This window comes from Eulemur rufifrons, chromosome 19, assembly GCF_041146395.1.
Source record: "Eulemur rufifrons isolate Redbay chromosome 19, OSU_ERuf_1, whole genome shotgun sequence".
NCBI classification, from domain to species: domain Eukaryota; kingdom Metazoa; phylum Chordata; class Mammalia; order Primates; family Lemuridae; genus Eulemur; species Eulemur rufifrons.
Window position 1 is genome coordinate 60,715,079 of NC_091001.1, and position 22,499 is coordinate 60,737,577.

General features: G+C 44.0%; 1 protein-coding gene and 1 long non-coding RNA gene across 4 annotated transcripts in view; one reads left to right on the forward strand and one right to left on the reverse strand.

Moving 5' to 3' along the window:
* Window positions 1–2,978: 2,978 nt before the first annotated feature.
* Window positions 2,979–5,341, reverse strand: PCBP1 (poly(rC) binding protein 1). 3 transcript variants are annotated; one of them, XM_069495204.1, is made up of 3 exons: window positions 5,328–5,341; window positions 3,933–4,437; window positions 3,004–3,776 (listed from the first exon to the last, which is right to left on the reverse strand). In XM_069495204.1, the coding sequence occupies exons 2-3, from the start codon at window positions 4,434–4,436 to the stop codon at window positions 3,366–3,368; spliced, it is 915 nt and encodes a 304-aa protein (XP_069351305.1). In that variant the 5' UTR covers window position 4,437; window positions 5,328–5,341; the 3' UTR covers window positions 3,004–3,365. The 3 variants fall into 3 exon arrangements, with proteins under 3 accessions (XP_069351303.1, XP_069351305.1, XP_069351304.1); XM_069495203.1 differs by having other exon boundaries at window positions 3,007–4,437; XM_069495202.1 differs by lacking the exon at window positions 5,328–5,341 and having other exon boundaries at window positions 2,979–4,702.
* A 14-nt stretch (window positions 5,342–5,355) lies between these two features.
* LOC138400233 (uncharacterized) overlaps window positions 5,356–22,499 on the forward strand; it is a 53,174-nt gene continuing 36,030 nt past the window's right edge. The window contains exons 1-4 of the long non-coding RNA XR_011236224.1: window positions 5,356–6,683; window positions 10,883–10,963; window positions 15,641–15,718; window positions 22,341–22,421. This is a non-coding gene — a long non-coding RNA (uncharacterized lncRNA). The remainder of the gene's footprint in view (window positions 6,684–10,882; window positions 10,964–15,640; window positions 15,719–22,340; window positions 22,422–22,499) is intronic.

Consider the following 22,499-nt stretch of genomic DNA (forward strand, 5'->3'; position numbering starts at 1 on the left):
GAGCCACCATGCCCAGCTAAGTTTTCTATTTCTTATAGAGACAGGGTGTCACTATGTTGCTCAGGCTGGTCTTGAACTCCTGAGCTCAAGCAATCCTCTCACCTTGGCCTCCCAAAGTGCTAGGATTACAGGTGTGAACCACCACACCTGGCCTCAATTTGTTTTTTATCTTAACTGTTAAAATTTAACTTTTTGCGTTTATAATATACATAATATTTAGAATTCTGCTTGTATATAGCTTATAAATAAGCATAAGGATTAGTATACATATATAATTTATAAAACAATAGGGAATAAGGCTATATGCTAAAGACTTGTTATAGAAGGCCTACACTTTAATAAAATGTTCGGAGACCCACTGGTTTTCAGGATAAAGCTCAAAACCTTTACTATGGTATTAAAGGCTGGTGAAAATTTAGCCTCAAATGATTTTGTACTTTCTCCATATCCCTTTATCATGCTCTAACTGTAATCAGCTACTAGCTATCTTCTTAGTGCACCACATCATGTTTTAGTTCAAAATACTTTGCACATAGTAGGTGCTCAATCAGATCTGTTAAACAACCTCTCTATAGCATTACTGTCATTCTATCAGCCTTGAAACTTTGCTCCTTGACTTCTCTCAAGGTCACTACTGATTTCTCTCCTGCTGCTTCAACTATTCCTTGTCTTCACTGGCTGCTTTTTCTAGATTCATCCTACAAGTATTTACTGAGCCCATGCTATGTGTCAGGTACACTGCGGTGAACAAGACAACTAGGTCCCTCACCACCCCACCCCAAAACTCAATGTCCTTTCCCCTTATTTACCTGTCCTCAGGTAGCTGACTTCCCTTCAGTTTGTCTCCTACTTCTGGCTACTTGAATATTTTTACCCGCATATACTTCTGTCACCATGCCTGAATTCTGTTTCCCCTCCTTACATCTTTCTTTGGCCTCCACACTCAATTTCAATTTCTCTGCACTGACTGGCCCCTTTCTTTGCATTCTCATTGATACTACTTCCCAGCCTGAATCAAAACCTGCTATTTCTTCCTTATAGTTTTCTCATTGCTGTTCCTGCCTTTAGACTTTCCAAGTTGCAATTCATGCTGTCTTGCTGTCTAAATCATTATTTTACAAATTATTGCCAGTTTTGCCCCATATGGGGTGTGGCTGAAGTTTTAGGTCCGCTTTTCACAGGGCATTTGAACTGCTTCACCCAGCAAGTTTCAGGGATTCTTAACAAGACTACTTAGGCTGGTGTTTGAAGGTTCGAGCTCATTAGCCACTCCTGCCCTGATTTGTGCTCATTGTTCTCAGAAGACACTGTATCTACCTCTGGGTCTTCACCAGGGCCCCCCCTTACCTTCTTGGCCTCTCAGTCCAACTCTCTTCTCTAAGCTCCATATTCAATACATATTGCTTTGTTTCCTACCTTCTAATTATTTCTTCTCTGCCCCAGTGTTGCAGGTAACCCCCCAAAGTGGGCCTTTTGGCTTTCTATAATCTAAAGTATATTGAAGTTTGCTGTGTTTTAAGCACTGATCTGCTTTACATACATGCTCTCATTTTCTTTTCACAAGCCCAGGAGGTGTGTACTTTTAACATCTCCATTTATAGAGAGGTTAAGTAATTTGCCCAAGGCCACCAGTAAGTGGCAGAACTCAAATTAGAATGCAGGTCTAACTCCAGAATTTGGGTTCCTTTCAGTGACTGCCAGTGAGACCACACAGTGGGTGTGGAATGCATGGCAGACCCCAATCTCACCTCCAGGGACTCTGAGAACCACGCCTGTACTTCAGGAAGAAGCAGATGTCCTGCACAGATAAGCCTCAACAAATATTTATGGATAGTACTCCCCTCCCACAGGAATTTCTCTTTGCCATTATTGATCTTCTATAGTGCCTGGGGTTTGTGCTATCCACTTTCACACCTGTCTATTATACTGCTGTTGCTAATGTGGTCTTTGCCTACAGAGAATTTTTTTTATCAGGTTCAGCCTAGTCCCATTGGCTCCGCTCACGTGGACATGAGGCTGCAGGCCTTCACAGCAGGATCTTCCTTGCCCACTGTAGAGAACCAGTGGCACTCAAATCCAAGACCTCTTTGGAGTGTTTGTCAAAATTGCATTTTCTGAACAGTTTTGGGGTGGGGCCCAGGAATCTGCATTTTAACATCCAGGTCATTCTTAGGCCACAGGCAATGGATCAGTGTACATTCCTGCCTGTGAAGATGGCCCATGTAGGCAGGATTATTTCCTGGTATAAATGATTCTCTAAACACTGCACACAGCTGAAGAATTAAACTGGGCCTCTTTTGTTTCTGGATACACCACTTGGCAGGTGTAATAACATCCTCTGACAGGCTGTTTGCCACAGGTGCATGCTTGACATGTGCGTCCCGTCGGTACCATCCCCGTCCCCACTACTGCTGTCCAACCGAGACCCCTCTATCCCCACCACCACCCTGCAGCTGTTGCCCTCCCCCACGCCCTCAAACCCACCCTTGCCCGGAGCCCTCCCTTCCCCTCCTCAGCTCACAATCCCTTCCCTCCCCCACATACCCCTACCCCAGGCTCCTCCCACCTCAGAATATTTTTTTGTTCCTGGCGAAGTTTATCATGTGAGATGGGGGGTGGGGTAGGAGGCCCTGGTTAGATGGAGAGATCGCTCTGCCATTCACCAGCGATCCTACTGAATGGGCACTTTTTTCATCTGAGAAAACCTTATGTTTCTACCAGAGAAATGGGCAGAGGCCTCTCTCTGGAATTTGGAGATGACACTCCCCGGCACAACCCCTCCCAACCCCTCCGTCTCTGCAGACGCCCCAAAGCAGGCCCGACCTGCCGCGTTCCTTTGTTGAGGCACAGCGGGAATGGGATCTTACCGATAAGGTGAGAAGGTCTTCAGAGAATACCAAGATGGGCCCACCCTTCTCCCTCCTCCCTCCAATCACCTAAGGCTAAAAGGGGAGGAAAAAAAAAGCACCAACAAAGAGTTTAAGATAGTAATTCCCAGCTTTTTCAAATATGAAGCATTTTTTAACCAATCCATTTTTTAATTCTTAAATTCTTGACATTACAGAACTAAACTGAAATTTATTAACATTCCACTCTTACATTTCTTATCGACAAACAGAAATAAAACTCATGAGCCAAAAAACCCAAACAAAACTAAAAACAGGGAAAAGCTTATAAAACTAAATATGGATCCCAGCATTAACAGCTGAACAGAGAATGTGATTTTTAAATTCTTAGCGGATGATAAAGTTGTGTAGAAACTGAACACTTACAAATTATTTAAAACCTGGAATCACTGACCAGAAATTACACAGTTGGATCATGGGAAAACAGCAGAAAGGGGTTATGAGGGAACCTACACTGTTCTAGCTGCACCCCATGCCCTTCTCAGAGGAAAGCCTGGCATTGATTAGATATTGGGCCAGACTAATACTGGCAGCAGAGCCAGTGATAGTAACCTGCCTACCAGAAGAGCCTTCCACTGGATTGGCAATTTTGATCTGGGCCCCGGACATCTGGCGGATCTCATTAATGTTGGCGCCTTGGCGCCCGATTATGCAGCCAATTAAGTTATTTGGAATGGTGAGTTCATGGGTGGTTTGAGTAGATGCATCCAAACTTGCCCAATAGCCTTTCACCTCTGGAGAGCTGGAGTCAATTCCGGCGAATCCGGTCCCGCCGTGCATCATGGCAAAGTGAGACTGTTGTCTTGCCACCTGGTTCAGCTTGGCCAGATCGAGCGGAGAAATGGTGTGTTGTCCTTGAATCGAGTAGGCATCTAGAGGTGGTCCCTCCAGGTCATGGGTGGCGTGAGGGTAGCCCGCAGCGTCGCTGCAGCGATCTTGGCCGCCCGCGCAGATGACTGGAGAGCTGGCCGGCATGGGCTGGTACGGAATGGTCATGACTCTCCCTTGCGGAGACTGGGAGAGCGTCTCCAGCATGACCAGGCAGATCTGCTTGACACACTCGGTGACAGACTGCGGCACGCCAGCGATGGTGATGGCCCGCTCGGTGGAGTTGGGCAGCATATCCCCCGCCACCTGGACCTGGGCCCCCGTACTCTCGCGGATCTCTTTGATCTTACACCCGCCTTTCCCAATCAGGGAGCCGCACTGGGTGGCCGGCACCACCAGCCTCAGGGTGACCGGGGGCCTGCTGGCCGCCGTGCTGTTGGTCATGGAGCTGTTGATATCTTCCTCCAGCTTGTCGATGATCATAGCGAAAGCCTTAAAGATGGCATTGGTGGGGCCGGTCAGAGTGATGATTCTCTCCGGACAATTCCCCTCCGAGATGTTGATCCGCGCGCCACTCTCCTCGCGGATCCTCTTAACCGACTCCCCTTTCTTCCCAATGATGCTTCCTACTTCCTTTCCGTGCATAAGAAGCCGAATGGTGAGAGTCACATTTAGTCCGCTTTCAGTCACACCGGCATCCATGGCGAGCGGCGGGCGGCGTTCGGGGGAGTTGGGCTCGTTACGTGGTCAAGTCTTTGGCGGCTGGCGGGGGAGGGGAAGTGTAGGCCCAAAACTGCCGGCGCGAGGCGAGCGAGGGCCGCGGGAGCGAGCGGGCGCGGGCGGGAGGCCGCGGCGTAGTCGCAGGGGCGGGCGGCGGCGGCGGAGGGGGCGAGCGGGGCCGGGAGCGGCGGGCGGGCGGGTGGGCGAGGGCGCGGCGGTGGCGACTCCGGCGGCAGCCTCGGCGGTCTGGGCGGGGCGGGAAGCCCGCTTTCAACCCCGCGTACCCTCTGACCCCGGAAGTGCTTTCTGCGCAGGACCCCTTGAAAAAAATGAGGACCCGTCTTTTTTAGGTCACAAGATTGCGCCAACCCCTACACGGCACATAAAAAAAAACCCTTTTAACACCGCAGTAGTGAAAACTAAGCAATGATAAAGGGAATCTGAGAGTCCGGCAGTGTTTTAAAATAAACATGCATTTTATTAACTCTGACATCACTGGCGGATGACTGAAAATATTAGTGTTGTGTATAGGGGACACACATTATATTTGCGCTTTACCAATAGGGTTTATCCGCGGAGCGACACGGGCAGCCCCGGCGGTAACTGCAGGCGGTAGCCGGGACGCCGCGGGTTTAAAACGTGCGCGTGAGGTGACCAGAGCGCGTGCGCGAGGGTGTGGGGGGACGGGAGGGGCAGGTGCCGTCTTCCGGGGGGGAAGGGCGGCGAGGCGAGGCCTGACTGGCGAGGGCGCGCGCGGGCGGGCACGTGGGGCCTTTTCGTCCCCGGCGCCCCGGCGCCCCGCGCCAGCCCCCACCCATGCCCCGGCCCCTTGGTGGTGGCCGGTGAGCAAAAAGACTGAAACCCACTCCCTTTCGCCGCCCGAATCGCGGCTCGGCTGTTTTCTGGGAAGTGCTAGAAGCACGGCCATAAAAAGAATGGCGGCCATTTACATAATGCTTTGTTTGCATTTTGCAAGTTTCTGTCTGTTAAAGCCACCGAAACCCCACCTCCTGTCCTTGTGTCGTTTCAACCGTGGCATCCTTGTCAGGCATTTGAAACAATAGTGTATTTCTGTGGAGGCCTCATTTATTCGGGGGGTGCCGACCGGGGATCTGGGGAGCGCCTGCGGTTTTTCTCGCGCGGTCAACGCCCCCACTGCTGCTTTTCCGCCCCTTCCCCTCAGCGCGGCCGCCGCGCCCTGCGCTCTCCGGGGCGGCCCTGATGGGGCCCGCCATCTTGGGAGGCCTTTCCTGCTGAATTCCTCCCGCTGAGGAAATGTCGCTCGAGTCACTGATCTACGAGTTGTGATTTCTGCCCCTTCCCCTTCCTCCTAGGGCCAAGCCAGACCAGGAAAGGCCGTGTGTGCAACGTGCTTTAGGATCTCTCGGGAAAAGAGGCCAACGTGGCGTTCCTCCGCCTCCCCCTCTTCTTTCTCCGCGGGGGCGGCCGCCATGTTTTCTGAACACAAAATGGCGACACGTGGCCTGGATTCGTCGCCAACGAGAAATTGGGGTGGGCCCGAAAGCGCTAGAATGCACCCCCTTTACTCCCCGGGGCCTTTGCTGCGCTGCGAGCATTGTGACCACTCCTTCAAAATCCCCCTGCTGGTCCGAAGCTCAGCGGGAGAATTTTAACGCGATACCTTGGCTTTAATTTGAAAAGGGATCGTGTAAAATGTAGGCATGATATTGATTTTCTTGTTCTTTTTAAGTTTAATAATGGATAATGGAGGGGGGCAGTACCAAGAAATAATTTGAGCCTCCACAGTACCAAAGCATTTGAATGAGATGGGAAGTGACTGCTTTCCTAGATTTCCTAGTCTAGGCTATTGTGCTTGAGAGACCAAGATATTTTGTAAGGCTTCCATAAAAGCAGAACAACCTCCACGAAGAGACTAGGATGCTTATGATTTTTTCACAGGCCAGCTGGCTGGGGAATCTCAGTCTACCACAATAGGTGTTCACTTTTAGTTTAGAAAGGACAGGCGTTTATTGTGCATTTGTCAGTGCCAGATTCTGTGGTAGGAATTTTACTGCATACTGCCTTTAATTTTTACCATGATCCTCTGAGGTGGGTGTTATTGCATGCTCTCTCTCTTCTCTCTCTCTCTCTCTCTCTTTTTTTTTTTTTTTAACAGAGGAAGACATTTAAACCTAGAGAGATGAAGTGACTAATTCAAGGTCACACAGTGTCGGGGGATGGAGTCCAGACCTTCTGATTTCCTTACTGGTGAGCATGTCTTCCACATTTTTTTTGTAAGTCAGGATTTTAGAATTTTAATGATATTTTAAAAGTTTAGGTGAACTTGTCATTGAAAGAACTCCTCAGGTAACTTTTTGTTGTGTAATCTGCCCCTATTTGCATCTGAGGGCTCCCAGCTTTTCTTAATGTGAGGGACACCTGTAATGGGCTCGAATGCTATTTTATGAGATGTCTGGGTGAGGTTAGGGAGGGGGAAGTGATTCAGACTGAGCCCAAAGGCTCAGGTATCTGCCATTCTGGCCTTGTCTGTGGCATGTTTGAATCTACCTGGCTCTTGAGGAGCAAACAACTCTCTGTATGACTCACTTGCTTCCCTCATCTGCCCATAGGTTTGACTTCCGTCTTCCCCGCCCTAACCAGGTAAAAATAAATTATTTTAGTCTAGTGCCAAGCCTCCATTTCTCTGCAAAGATTGACAGAGCATGACTGTTAGATAAATCATAGTCTGCGGACTCTTCAGTTCAATGTAATGCATAGCTAGTGGGTCAAGCAACAAGCATGTGCCTGGACAGGGCACCGAGTGTCTGGGTGTCAGCCATGAGAAGAAGGGCTTTTTGCCTTCACCTTATTACCTTAATATCAGATGTCAAATTTTCCGAAGTGCTTTCACATTATTTTATATAACCTACAAACAATTTTAGTAGATAGATATGTAAGAGTAACTGTGACAATAAATAGCACTAAGTGCTTACTATGTGGTAGACATTGTTTTAAACCTTATTCTGTGTATTCATTCAGTGGCTGTCATATTTTAAAAGCAAACCACTGTAAGAAATAGATTTTACATCATGACTAAGACATACATACACACACGTGCATAACAGAAAAAAATGTTTTGCAGAATGGTACTTACCATTACTACATGCAATGTACTTGGATAATTTCTATTCTCTTCTTTATGCAGTAAAAAAGGGCGCATTATAACTAAAGTGATTAAAAACCCATATGTAGGTTTTGACCACTTAAACACATTTAATCCTTACAAAACCTCCTGAAATGAGTGACGATTTCAATTTTACAGAAGTACAGATTGGTGAAGGAATTTGTCCGAGTTCACATAGCTATTAAGTGGTAAAGTAAGGATTTGAATTTAGGCAATGTGAATCCAGAGACTGCATACTTAATCGCTAAGAGGGATGTAGAGTCTACAGAGGGCCTTGTCTTGTAGGGAGACAGAATAGATTAGGGAATTACAAATATTAGTAAGTGTAAAAAACTCATGTGACAACAAAAGGACTAAATTGCATATAATCAAGGAGTGTCCTGATTTAAAACAGTCTCATCCTCTAAATCTGTAACTTACTTATCTTCTTTAAAGAAAATTTTATCCATTAAGTTGTTCTTCCCAAGACTGTTTAATTTAACTCTTTTCTGTCTGAAATATTTCCTTAATTTCCTCCCATCTGAGTACTTCTAGGACTCAGTGCATCTCCTCAGTGAAGCCTTCCCTTTTCCAGCTCCCCCAGCCCTCAGCTTCCCTCCTTCTGGAGTCCTACAGCCCTTCCCTTCAGTAGTCCACATTTGACTGTTGATTAAATTGCAACGTGTCTTTGTGTTGATGGGTTATATAGGCCCCAGGTTACCTTGGGTGATGCTGTGATCTGGCAAAGAGGTCACTGGACTTTGGACTCTGAGGCTGTGGGCCCTAGTCCCAGCTCTGCCACTGACTAGCTGGGAGACTTCTGCAACCCAATATATCTCTCTGGGTCTCAGTTTTCCTATCTGTAAAACCAGAGATTAAATGATCTCTAAGGCCACTTCTAATTCTGTCCAAGGAGTGATGATAGTTGATGATCTTCGTTACTTATTCCTGAGGGAAAGAGTTATTTATCCCTGAGGAGGAGGTTTATGTAAATATTTTCCTCAGTTTTGGTAAATTTTCTACTCCTTCCTCAGACTTGTGTTATCTTGTGGATACCTGAATGAATTCCATACAACCCATTTTATAGATGAAGCCATTGAGATGTGAAACAACTGACTGAATAGTCACCGCCCCACCCCTGGAGCCTCACACATGACTCTTCTCCTTCCACTCAGTGACCACAGGTTGATTAAGGGGTTTAATAAGGCAGAGAAGGTGAGTCAGGCTTAGACTTTGGAAATTGAACCACAGGATTTATGCTCTATTCAGAGGAATGATTTTTGCTTCCCCTTACATTAAGTTGGTATGTTACGTAAAACCTTTCAAAGTGATTTCACATTACTTGTTTAATCGTGACAGACAACTTTGCCAGTAAGGTTATTATTTTGCTCATTTTACAGAAGAGCCATCTTTGGATCAGAGGAGCAAAGTGACTTACCCAAGGTTGCAAAGCTTGTTAGGGCCTGTGCTGGGCCTCTTGACTCCTGCTTGTGGATTTTTCCTTTTCTTGGCTTCTGATGCTTGTGGGATGGACTTTGATGTGTAAGATAACTTTACCATAAACTCAAAAAGCTTTCCAGCCAGTCTTTATTTTTCTGTCCTAAAACATCCAATACATTTATCTTAGGCTCCTGACTCTTTCAGTAAATTGAATCTCTCCTCTCTTGTTCTCAGGTTTACATTTATGGGTTTTGGAAGGGTTTTCCTCAACAAGACTCTCTTAAGTTCCCTGTGGACAAGGACCAGATTTTTCTCTGATCTGCTTTGTTCATCAAGTATATTACAGCTATTTAAATTTGCTCTGCCAATATGCAGCATTTTTCAAAAACATGGTTTCTTTTTCTTTCCTCCTTTAGATTTATCTTTCTGTTTCTCTTTTATTTAAAATAATAGTAAGTTGAGAGGGCTTTGCCCCTATTACTTTGTAGGTTACTACAGCCTAGAAGTGACTTACCCGCTTTGTAGATAGTAACAATTTGACTTCAAGTGCTGGTGACCCTACACTGCTGTTACGAGATCACGTCTCGGTTACCTGAAAAACGTAAGAAATAGGTTGGTGTAGTTTGCAGAAGTGACTAGGAGATACAGCAACATCCTTGGCTTAAGTTCTCCCAATTGGGCAAAGCCATTCCCATGGATTCCCCATGGTACCTCTGCCTGAAATAAGCTGTGAGGAAGGGAGTACAGAGAAAAGTTAACGGAAAGAATGAGAACAGAATGCAAATACAAAGTATAGAAAGCAAGGAAGGGAAAGAAGGGCAGAAAGAGGAAATAAATAAGAGAATAGGCTAGAGAGAAGAGGAAAATACAGGATCAGTGGAACGGAGATGAAGAGAACAATCCAGAGGTCCAGTAGCCCCTCCTGTGGTGTGAAAAGCATGGCTGCTGTGCTGTACCGAGGAAGAGCGGCTGGTGTGATAACTCCTCCTGAGCTGATCTTGGGGAGCGTGCGCTTCCCTTTTTTATCCTCTGTTTTCAATATTTTGTGGAGGAAATTTCTTTGTTTCTGTTATCAGGTGAGGATGTGATCATATGCCAGTACTTTTAATATTAGCCTCATTCAGTTGGTTTATCAAGTAAGATGTGCTACAAAAATCACAGAAGATATTTGAGGTCAAATTCATTTTATTCCCTTACTCATTCAACAAATGATTATTGATTGCAATTGTATGTCCCAGACACTGAGGATACAAAAATGAGATCCTGTCCTTGCCCTCAAGATGTTTACTAGTCTGGAGAGGGAGACAAACAAGTGACACAGTACAGTGTGTTAAACAGTAGGATATGAGTTAATAGAAGGTGCTAGGAGAGCACAGAGGTGGGGCCCTAGATTCAGCCTTAGAGGGGGTCCAGGAAGGCTGTCTAGATAAATTGACATCCAGTCTGAGTCCCAAATTAGCAGAGTGCAAGGTAGAGAGCAGGGAAAAGTGTTCCACGCGAAGGGAGCAAAGGCCCAAAGGCAGAGAGAGCATAGTCCATTCAGAGGTCGTAGCCATTTCAGGAATATACAAAGGATGTTTGCGTTATCCAATTTTTGGTGATTATTATTCTGCTTCACGAGTGTGGATTATTGAAATTTGACTATGCTTGCTGGAGCACAGAACGTTAAAGGCCTTGTTTTATAGCAGTTATTCTCTTTTAAGATGAAGTCATCAGAAAATGCGCTTCCTGTCTAGAGATTCTAAGAAGAAAATTAAGCCCAACCTTTGAATTAGCAAATGATTATTATGGTAAACCTCTGTCCGATAAAAGAAAGAAGGGAAATACCCTTTTCTCATCCAGCTTTTTTTTTTTTTTTAAATAGAGATGGGGTCTCACACTGTCACCAGGCTAGAGTGCAGTAGCACGGTCACAGCTCACTGCAGCCTCAAACTCCTGGGCTCAGGTAATCCTCCCACTTCAGCCTCCTGAGTGAGTAGCTGGTACTACAGGTGTGTGTCGCCATACTTGGCTAATTTTTCTTATTTTGTAGAGATAAGGTCTTGCTATGTTGTCCAGGCTGCTTTTGAACTCCTGGCCTCAAGTGATCCACGGCCTCCCAAAGTGCTGGGATTACAGGTGTGAGCCATTGTGCCCATTCTCATCCAGCTTTTGAATCTAATTGTGTTCTGCTTTGTTTTTGAGGAGGGGTGTGTGTGGAAATTTAGGGTCTTTGTTAAGCTGGTTAGGATGTTTGAATTAGGGAGGAGGGAAAGGAGTTCAAGAATGATTGCTAAAAATTACCTGTTGGATACACTGTACACTATTTGGGTGATGGGTACACTAAAAGCCCAGACTTCACCACTCTACAGTTTGTCCATGTAACTAAAAACCACTTATGTTGTTAAATCTATTGAAATAAAAAAGAATGATTGCTACTTAATGGCAAAACAAAAGAAATACATTTAAATAACTCATTTCTATGATCCCACCTATTGAGCACAAGCAAAACCTAGTCAGGGACTTTGTTTCAGAGAGACAGTTACTTCAACCTGGCAAAGCATTTGTTCAGCATTATTCGCTGTGTAAAATTTGGGTCCAGATTAAGAGCATTGATTTTTATTTTTTGTATTTTTGAGACATGGATAGAGCTGCATTAAACAGAAACCTTATGTGTGTTCATTGGACAATACTGGGATTTTATCTGGATTAAAAGAGAAAAAAAATGATATGTGTGGAATAGGAAAGAATAGGCTTAGAAAATAGCATATAGGGCTGGGCATGGTGGCTCATGCTTGTAATCCTAGCACTCTGGGAGGCCAAGGCGGGTGGATGGTTTGAGCTCAGGAGTTCAAGACCAGCCTGAGCAAAAGTGAGACCCTGTCTCTACTAAAAAAAAATAGAAATTATATGGACGACTAAAAATATATATAGAAAACATTAGCCAGGCATGGTGGTGCATGCCTGTAGTCCCAGCTACTGGGGAGGCTGAGGCAGGAGGATTGCTTGAGCCCAGGAGTTTGAGGTTGCTGTGAGGTAGGCTGACCCCAGGCTTCAGCCTGGGCAACAGAGTGAGACTCTGTCTCAACAAAAAAAAAAAAAAAAAAGAAAAAGAAAATAGCATATAGATTCACTGGTCATTTCTCACCTGTCTTCATTCTTGACCTCTCAGTAGCATTTGATGCTCTCTCCTTGCACACTAGCTTCTGTTGGCTTCCAGGATGCCACTCCCTTGGTTCTGTTATGTCACTAGTCCCTCCTTCTCAACTTTTTTTTTTTTTCCCCTGATTCCCGTCTCCTCAGCCTCCAATGAAAGAGTACTTGGAGCAGTCCTTGGATCTCTTCTCTGTCTATACTCATTTCCTAGGTGCTCTCTTTCAAGACTTTAAATACCATATATACCCTGGCAATTCTCAAGTTTATATTACTGGTTTGAATGTCTTCCCTTGAACCCAAGACTTTTTTTTTTTTTTTTTTTTTTTGAGACAGTTTTGCTCTGTTGCCCAGGCTGAAGTGCACTGGTGTGAATATAGCTCATTGCAGCCTCGAACTCTTGGGCTTAAGTGATCCTCTTGCCTCAGTCTCCCAAGTAGCTGGGACTACAGGCATGCACCACCATGCTTGGCTGATTTTTTATTTTATTTTATTTTAATTTTTTTTTTATTTTGAGACAAGTCTTGCTCTGTTGCCCGGGCTAGAATGCTGTGGTGTCAGCCTAGCTCACAGCAACCTTAAATTCCTGGGCTCAAGCGATCCTCCTGCCTCAGCCTCCCAAATAGCTGGGACTATAGGCATGCGCCACCATGCCTGGCTAATTTTTTATATTTTTAGTAGAGGTGGGGTCTTGCTGTCTTTCAGGCTGGTCTCGAACTCTTGAGCTCAAGCAATTCTCCTGCCTCAGTCTCCCAGAGTGCTAGGATTACAGCTGTGAGCCACTGCACCCAGTCTGATTTTTTTTTTTTTTTTTTTTTTAATTTTTTGTAGAGACAGATTCTGGCCGTGTTGCCCAGGCTGGTCTCAAACTCCTGGTCTCAAATGATCCTTGTACCTCAGCCATCCAAAGTGCTGGAATTATAGATACGAGCCACTGCGCCTGGCCATGAACTCAGGACTCTCATATCCAACTGTCTACTGGCTACTTCCACTTGGGTGTCTAATGGCTTCCTTTTTTCTTTTTTTTAAATTTTAGAGACAGGGTCTTGCTCTGTTGCCCAGGCTGAAGTGTGGTAGTGCAGTCAGAGCTTACTGTGACTTCGAGCTCCTGGGCTCAAGAGATCCTCCTGCCTCAGCTTTCCCGAGTAGCTGGGACTATAGGCACGTACCACCATGCCTATCTAATTTTTTAATTTTTTGTAGAGACGAGGTCTCGCAGTGTTGCCTAGGATGATCTTGAACTCCTGGCCTGAAGTGATCCTCCTGCCTCAGCCTGCCAAAGTGCTGGGATTATAGGAATGAGCCACTGTACCCAGCCAGCTTCTTGAATTTTATTTAAAAAATATAACTCTAGAACTTTTTCTCTCAAACCTCCATCTCTGGAAGTTCCTTTCCATGTCCGGTTTAGTTGTATAGAGTATATAGTGGAGTCTCCCTTGATTCGGTTCTTTTACTCTCCTCATTTAATCCACTCGCAGGTCCTGTCTGCTCCTTCTTAAAATACATCCAGTATTTGAACACTTCCTACTACCTGCTCTGCTGCCGTAGGAATATTAGCCTTCTAAATGGTCTTTCTCCTTTTGCTCTTGGCTCCCTCAAGTCTAATTTTAACGGTGGCCACAATAATCTTTTTAAGTGTGTATATCAGATCATGCCACTGCTCTGCTGAAAACTGTCTACTGGGTGCCAGATTAAAATCCCACTGAGATTAACAACTAGCATCCTCACTATGGTCTATAAGGCAGCACCACCCTCTCCTGGCTGCTCTGACTTCATCTCCTACCACTTCCCCTTGTGCTCTAGCCACACTGGTCTCCTTGCACTTGCTCCAGCATGCCAGGCCTTGGGGCCTTTGTAGTTGTTTTTTTGGCCTGGAACATCGTTCTTCCAGATATCAGTATGGCCTTTTCCCTTAACCTCCCTCAGGTGTCTGCGTAACTGTCACCTAGTCAATGAAGTATTCCTTGACCATCCTGTTTAAAGTAAAAGCTATCTCTCTGCCCTCTGCTTTACCTGTCCGCCTTCCCTGCTTTATTTTTCTCCATAGCACTTACTGGTATTTGACATAGTATTTATTTATTCATTCATTTATTGATTATTTAACAAGTACTTATTGAGTGCTAAGCTACTATGTGCCAGGAGCTGTTCTAGGGACTCTCTGTCATAGTTTTTTGGGTGCCACTCTCCATTAGAATGTAAATTTCATGATGCTTAGGACTGCGTTTTACTCTTTGCTATATTCTCGCATCCTAGAACAGTGCCTGGAACATAGGAGTTGAATGAATAAATTTACTCAATTTTTAAACAAAAATATATTGAATAAATAGAGGGTTGTGTACCACATAAGCAGGGGCAGATGTACATGAATAAGGCCTTGTTCCTGCCATCAAATTGCTAAGAGTTTATAAAATGCTTATTTTGACCTGAACAGTACTTTGTTCTCCGGCAGGATAAAGTGTTACATCATTCTGGAATTGGGGAGGTGAGGACTGGTGTGCGGGAGTGTAGCTGTCATCAGAGATGAAGTCCTGATTTGTCAGGCTTATCAATAATTTGCACTTTTTCTGGGAGGGCAGGATTGATGATAGCTCACTGCATTACTGGCTTTTTAGTTCACAGTTCCTGTTTGGTCTTCCCTTGTTAGAGCAGTTATGGCCTTTTCAAAAGTTTCGTGAAAATCTCGTTATCAGTCTTGGTTCTTTTTAGGTGCCCGTTAGGTACTTCTAACAAAGACACCTCCCCCCAGGATAAGTGAGTGAAAGAGTTTACCAACTTTACCTTCCTCTGTCAAAGTTCTTTTCTGGTAACCCACTTATTAGCTATGTGATCTTTTTTTTTTTTTTTTTTTTTTTGAGACAGAGTCTCTCTTTGTTGCCCGGGCTAGAGTGAGTGCCGTGGCATCAGCCTAGCTCACAGCAACCTCAGACTCCTGGGCTTAAGCGATCCTACTGCCTCAGCCTCCCGAGTAGCTGGGACTACAGGCATGTGCCACCATGCCCGGCTAATTTTTTCTATATATTTTTGGTTGGCCAGATAATTTCTTTCTATTTTTAGTAGAGATGAGGGGTCTTGCTTTTGCTCAGGCTGGTCTCGAACTCCTGAGCTCAAACAATCCACCTGCCTCGGCCTCCCAGAGTGCTAGGATTACAGGCGTGAGCCACCTCGCCCGGCCAGCTATGTGATCTTGAACCTCTCTGAACTTCAGTTTCTGTACCTTTCAAATGACATGATCTTCTTGTGAGGATTGAATGACTAATACAGCAGTTTTGAAGACAGGAGAGTGGAATGGGGACGGGAAGTAGAGGACTGACAGTTTCTTTTTTTTAGTAAATGCTATGTATCTCTGCTTTATTTTGAGAAACAAATTTTTGTGAGTATTTTTTTCTAATGAGAGTATTAAAGATTTTATTTTTTAAAAACAAAGACTTCAGTATATTGTTTTTATAGAGAAACAGGCTTCTAATAAATATTTCCCTGTCTTTCCACCCAGGTACTTATTCCCTATATTACATGAGGAAAATGAAATACTAGAACCCTACCCCATGCTACTCAGTGAGCTGGTAGCGAGGTAAGAAAACAACCCTTTCCCTTAAGAAGAAATTGAAATTTAGGAGGTTGTAATCTTTGGGAAAGGCTTAAAGGGATTGATGATGATGATAACAGCTAATTTTGATAAGCCAGGCACTGTGCTAAGCACTTCTTGTGGATCATCATCTTTTAACAGCCGTAGCCATCGGCACTGTGAGAAGCAGAGCAGTGTAGGAGTAAGCAGCGTAGACTTAGGGATCAGACCTCCTGCACTGACATCTCAGCTTTGCCAGTAACTGTGTGGCCTTGAAGAAGAAAACTGCCTCATTTTCCTCATGTGTGCAGATGGTCTCTGACTTAAAATGATTCGACTTACAAGTTTTTGACTCTACAATGGCACAAAAGCAATATGCATTAATTAGAAACAATGCTTCAGATTCTGAATTTTGTTCTTTTGTTGGGCGAGTGACATGTGGTATGATACTCTCTCATGATGCTGGGCAGTGTGATCATGAGGATAAATAGCTGATACTGTATTCTACAGTTTACTGTATGTAATAAATTATATGAGATATTCGATACTTTATTATAAAGGCTTTATATTAGATGATTTTGCCCAACTACAGCCTAAAGTTAGTGTTCTGAGCATGTTTAAGGTAGGCTAGGCTCAGCTATGATGTTTAATAGGTATAGTAAATGCATTTTTTTTTTGAGTTAGGGTCTCACTCTGTTTCCTGGGCCAGAGTGCAGTGGCATGATCATAGCTCACTGCAATCTCAGACTCCTGGGCTCAAGCAATCCTCCTGTCTCAGCCTCCTGAGTAGCTGGGACTACAGGCACTCGCCACCACCCCTGGCTGATTTTTTTCTATTTTTGTTAGAGATAGGGTCTTACTCTTGCTCAGGCTGGTCTCAAACTCCTGATCTCAAGTGATCCTCCCACCTTTGCTTCCCAGAGTGCTAGGATTACAGGCGTTGGCCACCTCACCCGGCCAGTAAATGAATTTTTGATTTAAAGTTTTTTTAACTTACAACGGATTTATCAGTATGTCACATCATTGTAAGTTGAGGAACATCTGTATCTGTAAAATGAGCTTAATGATAGTACTTGCTTCCTAAGGATGTTGTGGTAGTTAAACGACATAAGCCATGTAAAGTGTTTATTTAGCATAGTGCTTGGCACGTAGAAAGTGCTTACCAAATGTCAGCTGTTATCATAATTAAAATAGTTGTTATCCTCGTTTAATAGATGAAGAAACAAAGGCTCAGAGAGAGGTAAAGTAATTCACCTAAGTCACACAGCATATAAATGATGGAACCAGTTTGCACCCAGGCAGTTAAACTCCAGAGCTTTTGCTCTTAATTAATAAACTGCATCCCTTTAGTAGGTTGAGAGGCAGAGACAAAAACTGCATGTTGTCGAACTTGAGTTGAGTGTAGGTGTAAAGGTCAGGCTTGGGTTTTGACCTGTCTAAGCTTCACTGTGATCTTAAGCATCTTATCACCATAGTGTGCTTTGATTATTCTCTGAGTTGATTCTTCCCTAGATCCAAAGAAATGAGTGATAGGTTAGTTAATGTTCTCCTGAGGGATTGGGTGCTCCCTGGGCCAGGAAATGGAGCTAAAAAAACGTGTCTCAGTGCTCTTTGGACCTGAAGTAGGAGCTTGTCTTGTCTTTCTTGTTATTATGCTCGTCTCTCTTCTTAATATGACTGGTAATGGTGAGAAGCAAAGCAGTATACACACTGAAGACTTTCTACATGCTGTGTACTTCACATGGATTATCTCATTTAATCCTTAAAATAACCTTTATAAGTAGTCACTCTTATCCCTATTTTAGAGAGTCAAAGAGAGGTTAGGAAACTTGCTTAAAATCATACAGTTAATAAGTGGTAGAGTTGGGATTTGAATAGATCTGCCTCCAGAGTCCATGCTCTTAACCTCTGCACCCTACTGCTGTAGTCTTCTCTTACCTGTGTAAAGTAGGTAGTATGGACTGTATGATTTAAGAGGTAGTAGGGCCAGTTCTGTTTTTCTCATCTGGAAAATGGAAAGATTTTGACCACTGGACTAGGACTAAGAAGGCCTATGATCTTGTCTTGACCCAGTCACCAGCTTGCCATATTTAGGACTTCACTTTTCTTAGCCTTATTGTCCTCATTCATTAAACAAAAGGGTTGCTCTAGGTGGTTTCTGAGGTCCCTTTGAATGCTGATGTTCTGGTAAGTAAAAAGAGTAACACTCCTGCTCAGCTCCTAGAGTTTGGGGCAGTGGTATTTGTGAGGTCTTCGGGAGTCTGTCTTGTGCAGGGAAGATGCCAGATTCTAGGGGAAGGGATGAGCTGCCTCCTTGAAGTAGGTAGATCTAGGCTCTTGTTTGAGGCTAGTTTCTAAGGGAACTCAGCCACTGGCCAACAGCAGCCAGGAATGCTGTGATTGAGGCTTGGTACAGATAACTAAAATAAGCAGTACATTTAGGTTTCATTTCCTGCTCCCCTCTTTTCCTTTCTCTTTCCTTTTCAAGCTACTAGTTTTATTTTTTGTTTTGAGACAGAGTCTCACTCTGTTGCGCAGGCCAGAGTGCCATGGCGTCAGCCTAGCTCACAGCAATCTCAACCTCTTGGGCTCAAGCAATCCTACTGCCTCAGCCTCCCGAGTAGCTGGAACCACAGGCATGCGCCACCATGCCCAGCTAATTTTTTGTGTATATATTTTTAGGTGTCAAGTTAATTTCTTTCTATGTTTTTTTTTTTTTTTTTTTGAGACAGAGTCTCACTCTGTTGCCCAGGCTAGAGTGAGTGCCGTGGCGTTAGCCTAGTTCACAGCAACCTCAAACTCCTGAGCTCAAGTGATCCTCCTGTCTCAGCCTCCCGAGTAGCTGGGACTACAGGCATGCACCACCATGCCCGGCTAATTTTTTCTATATGTATTTTTAGCTGTCCATATAATTTCTTTCTATTTTTAGTAGAGATGGGGTCTCGCTCTTGCTCAGGCTGGTCTCGAACTCCTGAGCTCAAACGATCCGCCCACCTCGGCCTCCCAGAGTGCTAGGATTACAGGCATGAGCCACCGCGCCCGGCCTCTATGTTTTTAGTAGAGATGGGGTCTCGCTCTTGCTCAGGCTGGTCTCGAACTCCTGACCTTGAGTCCTGACCTAGGATTACAGGTGTGAGCCACTGTGCCCGACCTTATTTTTTTATTTTTATTTTTTCATACGAAGATGGGGAGTGAGCTTCAATTTTTTTTTTTTTTGAGATAGAGTCTCATTTGGTTGCGCTGGGTAGAGTGCAGTGGTGTCCTCATAACTCACTGCAACCTCAAAACTCTTGGGCTTAAGGGATCCTCCTGCCTCAGCCTCCAGAGTAGCTGGGACTGTAGGTGCACACCACAATGCCTGGCTCATTTTTCTGTTTTTAGTAGAGACAGGGTCTTGCTCTTGTTCAGGCTGGTCTCAAACTCCTGAGCTCAAGAAATTCTCCTGCCTTGGCCTCCCAGAGTGCTAGAATTACAGGTGTGAGCCACTGTGCATGGCCAAGCTGCTATGTTTGAATACTTTCATGCATCACACATTGTTTTAAGTGCTTAACAAAGTATCATATTATTTAATATTCATAGTAATCTCATGAAATAGGTACTAGAATCATTCTATATTTACAGATAATGAAACTGAGGCAAATAGTTACATAATTTGTCCACATTTACTCAAGTAGAAAGTAGTATCAAACCTATACTTTTAGCCACGAGTTTTAACTGCCTAGTTGGATCTTTAAAAAAATAAGCAGAAGGAGGACCCTAGTTATTTTTTAATTTTTTTTGTTTGTTTTTTACTCTTGTGTTATTTAAAATAATAGACTCTTAGAGCTGGCAAGAGCCTTTGAGGTGATTTAATACAATCTCCTTATCTCCAGTCTGCCATCCAATTACAGGAATGCTTTCTATTGTCCCCTTGACAGATGATCATACAAGTTATCTTTGAATACCTCCATTGATGAAGGAGCTCATCACTTCTTGAGGACGTTATTATATTGTTGAGTAGCTCTCATTGGTAGAAAATTACTTCTTGTTTTAAATTGAAATCTAATTGAGACTTACTAATTTTAGGTCAGTCCGTAGAACCACACTACGTAAGTATAATCCATATTCCACATGCCAGCCTTACGAACCTTTGAAGACAGTCTTCCTCTTTATAAGGCATATTTCCTGTCTTTCATAGCATCTACACTTGCTGTCAATTCAGATAAGTCTGTGCAAAAGCAACCTCTACCTTGCACTGTTTTGCAAATACAGGCTAACAAATCTGTGCTTCACTTGTGATTGTTTAGGCACAAAGTGAATGGACTTCCCCACATCATTGGAGAGTGAATGATGGTGGGCTAAGTCTTTATAATTGCATATGAGTCTGGAGAGTTTGTAGTCTCTTACCCTTAAAATCTTTAGGAGGTCTACACACTCCATCAGAGCTCACAAAATGGCTGGAAGTTTATCCGGGCACTTGACAAACTGCATTTACTTCATCAGGCCACTAGGTGGTGAACAACTCACAAACCCAGACTGCCAGGCACTGCTGTGTGCAGGACAGTTTCTGTTTGTACTTAGAAACGCTGTCAGAAGTCATCCAGTCCAACCTCATTGAAAGGTTTTTTGTGGGGAGGTAAATGTTTCTTGTATACTTTGTCTTTCCTGGCTTTGTTCTAATTTTAAATATTAACTAGCCAGGACATTTCTTTGAGTGATTTTCATAGGATGGGAGCATGGGTGGTACTTTCAAAGTCTTTATGTGTTCAATTTCTTTCTTTTTTATTTTTTTGAGACAGGGTCTCATTCTGTCACCTAGGTTGAAGTGCAATGACAAAATCATAGCTCACTGCAGCCTTAAACTTCTGGATTCAAGTGATCCTCCTGCTTCAGCCTCCTGAGTAGCTGGGACTACAGGGGTGGGCCAACATGCTTGTCTAATTTTTAAATATTTTGTAGAGATGGGGGTTCTCACTGTGTTGCCCAGCCTGATCTCACACTCGTGGCCTCAAGCAATCCTTCCACCTTGGCCTCCCAGAGTCCTGGGATTACAGGTGTGAGCCACTGCCTTTGGCTGTACATGTCCAATTTCTCTTAATCTTCATGTTTGAATGATGTCTTGGTTGAGTTTAGGATTCTTGAATACCAGTCCTTAGCTCTACAAAGTGTGTAGCAGCTTTCTATTGTTTTGAATTTCTGGTGATACAGATGAGAAGTCCAATGCCAATAGGATTTTTTTTTCTTTGTAAGTAATAACCTGTTCTTTCTCTTTCGCTCTCTCTTTTTTTTTTTTATACTTTTTTTTTTTTTTAATTTTTTTTTAAGGCTGGTCAAGTGGAGCAGTGGGAGTGGAGAAGGAACAAAGGAATCTGTAACTGGTTGTGATCAATTAGTTGTAAACACCGCTGCACTCGGACCAACCTCTCTCTTTTTTTTTTTTTTTTGAAACAGAGTCTTACTCTGTTGCCCAGGTGAGTGCTATGGTGTCAGCCTAGCTCACAACAACCTCAAACTCCTGGGCTCAAACAATCCTTCCTGCCTCAGCCTCCCAAGTAGTTGGGACTACAGGTGCATACCACCATGCCCGTCTAATTTTTTTCTATTTTTTAGTAGCGATGGGATCTTGCTGTTTTTCAGGCTGGTCTCGAACTCCTGAGCTCAAGAGATTTTCCTGCCTTGGCCTCCCAGAGTGCTAGGATTACAGGTGTGAGCCACTGTGCCTGGCCTAACCTGTTCTCTCTTTCTGAAAGTTTGTGAATTTTGTGTTTATGCTTAGAATTTCACTGTGGTATGCTAAGGTGTGTGTCTTTTAAAAATAACCCTGTTTGGCACTTGACGAGCCTTTTATACTTAAAAACTTAAGTCTTTCCTCATACTTCTCAATAAAGTTCACAGAAAAAAATTTATATAAAAGAAAGAAAACTTAAGTCTTTTCTCAGGTCAAGGAAGTTTTATTGCTTCCCTTCCTTCTGTTTCCAAGATTAGGAAACTGAAACTAAGTCAGAAAGGTGAAGTGACTTGCCCAAGGTCGTATAGCTAGTTACAAATGAACCTGAAGCAAATAACCTGACTCCTTTGATGAACTAGACATTTATTGTGTTGAATATTGCTCCAGTGAGAGGGCCATTATGAACAACTTAGAAATTTTTAGTGAGACAGGAATTTCGCCAAGGGTTCATGGGGAAATGAAGGAAGATGTGATAAAATGCATCACGATTAAGATGTGGCCCATGTGAAGGACTGAAGACTTCACAAGTCTCCTGATGTCCTAGTTATTGGAGCTACCCCAAAGCTCTAAAACTTAATACAACCAGGAAGTTGCTTAAGCACTTGGAGAATTAGGTTTTTAGTGTCAGGAGTTGGATAAGTGTGGTCATGCCCTGCTGTAAATATTGGAAAATATATAAATGGCATTTGAAGGCTTGGAGACAGACACCATAAACCATGTCTTATCAGTGGTCTGGTTTCTGTTTTGAGTTCCAGCCTGGGACACTTTTCTGCTGGGAACCACCTGTTCCTGGCTCTGTTGATCTTTGGATTTCCCCAGCCCTTCAGTCCCTTTCGGTTTTGAAATGAAACCTACCCCAGAGGGCGAGGTCAGATACTGAGAGGACTTTGACAGCTCACACCGTATTGTTTTTTTTTCCAGAGCCGTGTGGTATGTGACTGCGTGAGGTGTGAGGCTCAGCAGGCTCTGATATGCACTAATTAATGGTGAATCAGCTGTTGGGTAAGGCCTGGAGAGTGTCATTTTTTTTTTGAGGTAACCAGGAAAACACGCCCAAATACGTTGTGTTTCATCTACAGA

Excerpts from the sequence above, each read along its gene's own strand:
- PCBP1 (XM_069495202.1), bottom strand. The coding sequence starts at position 4,436 with ATGGATGCCGGTGTGACTGAAAGCGGACTAAATGTGACTCTCACCATT.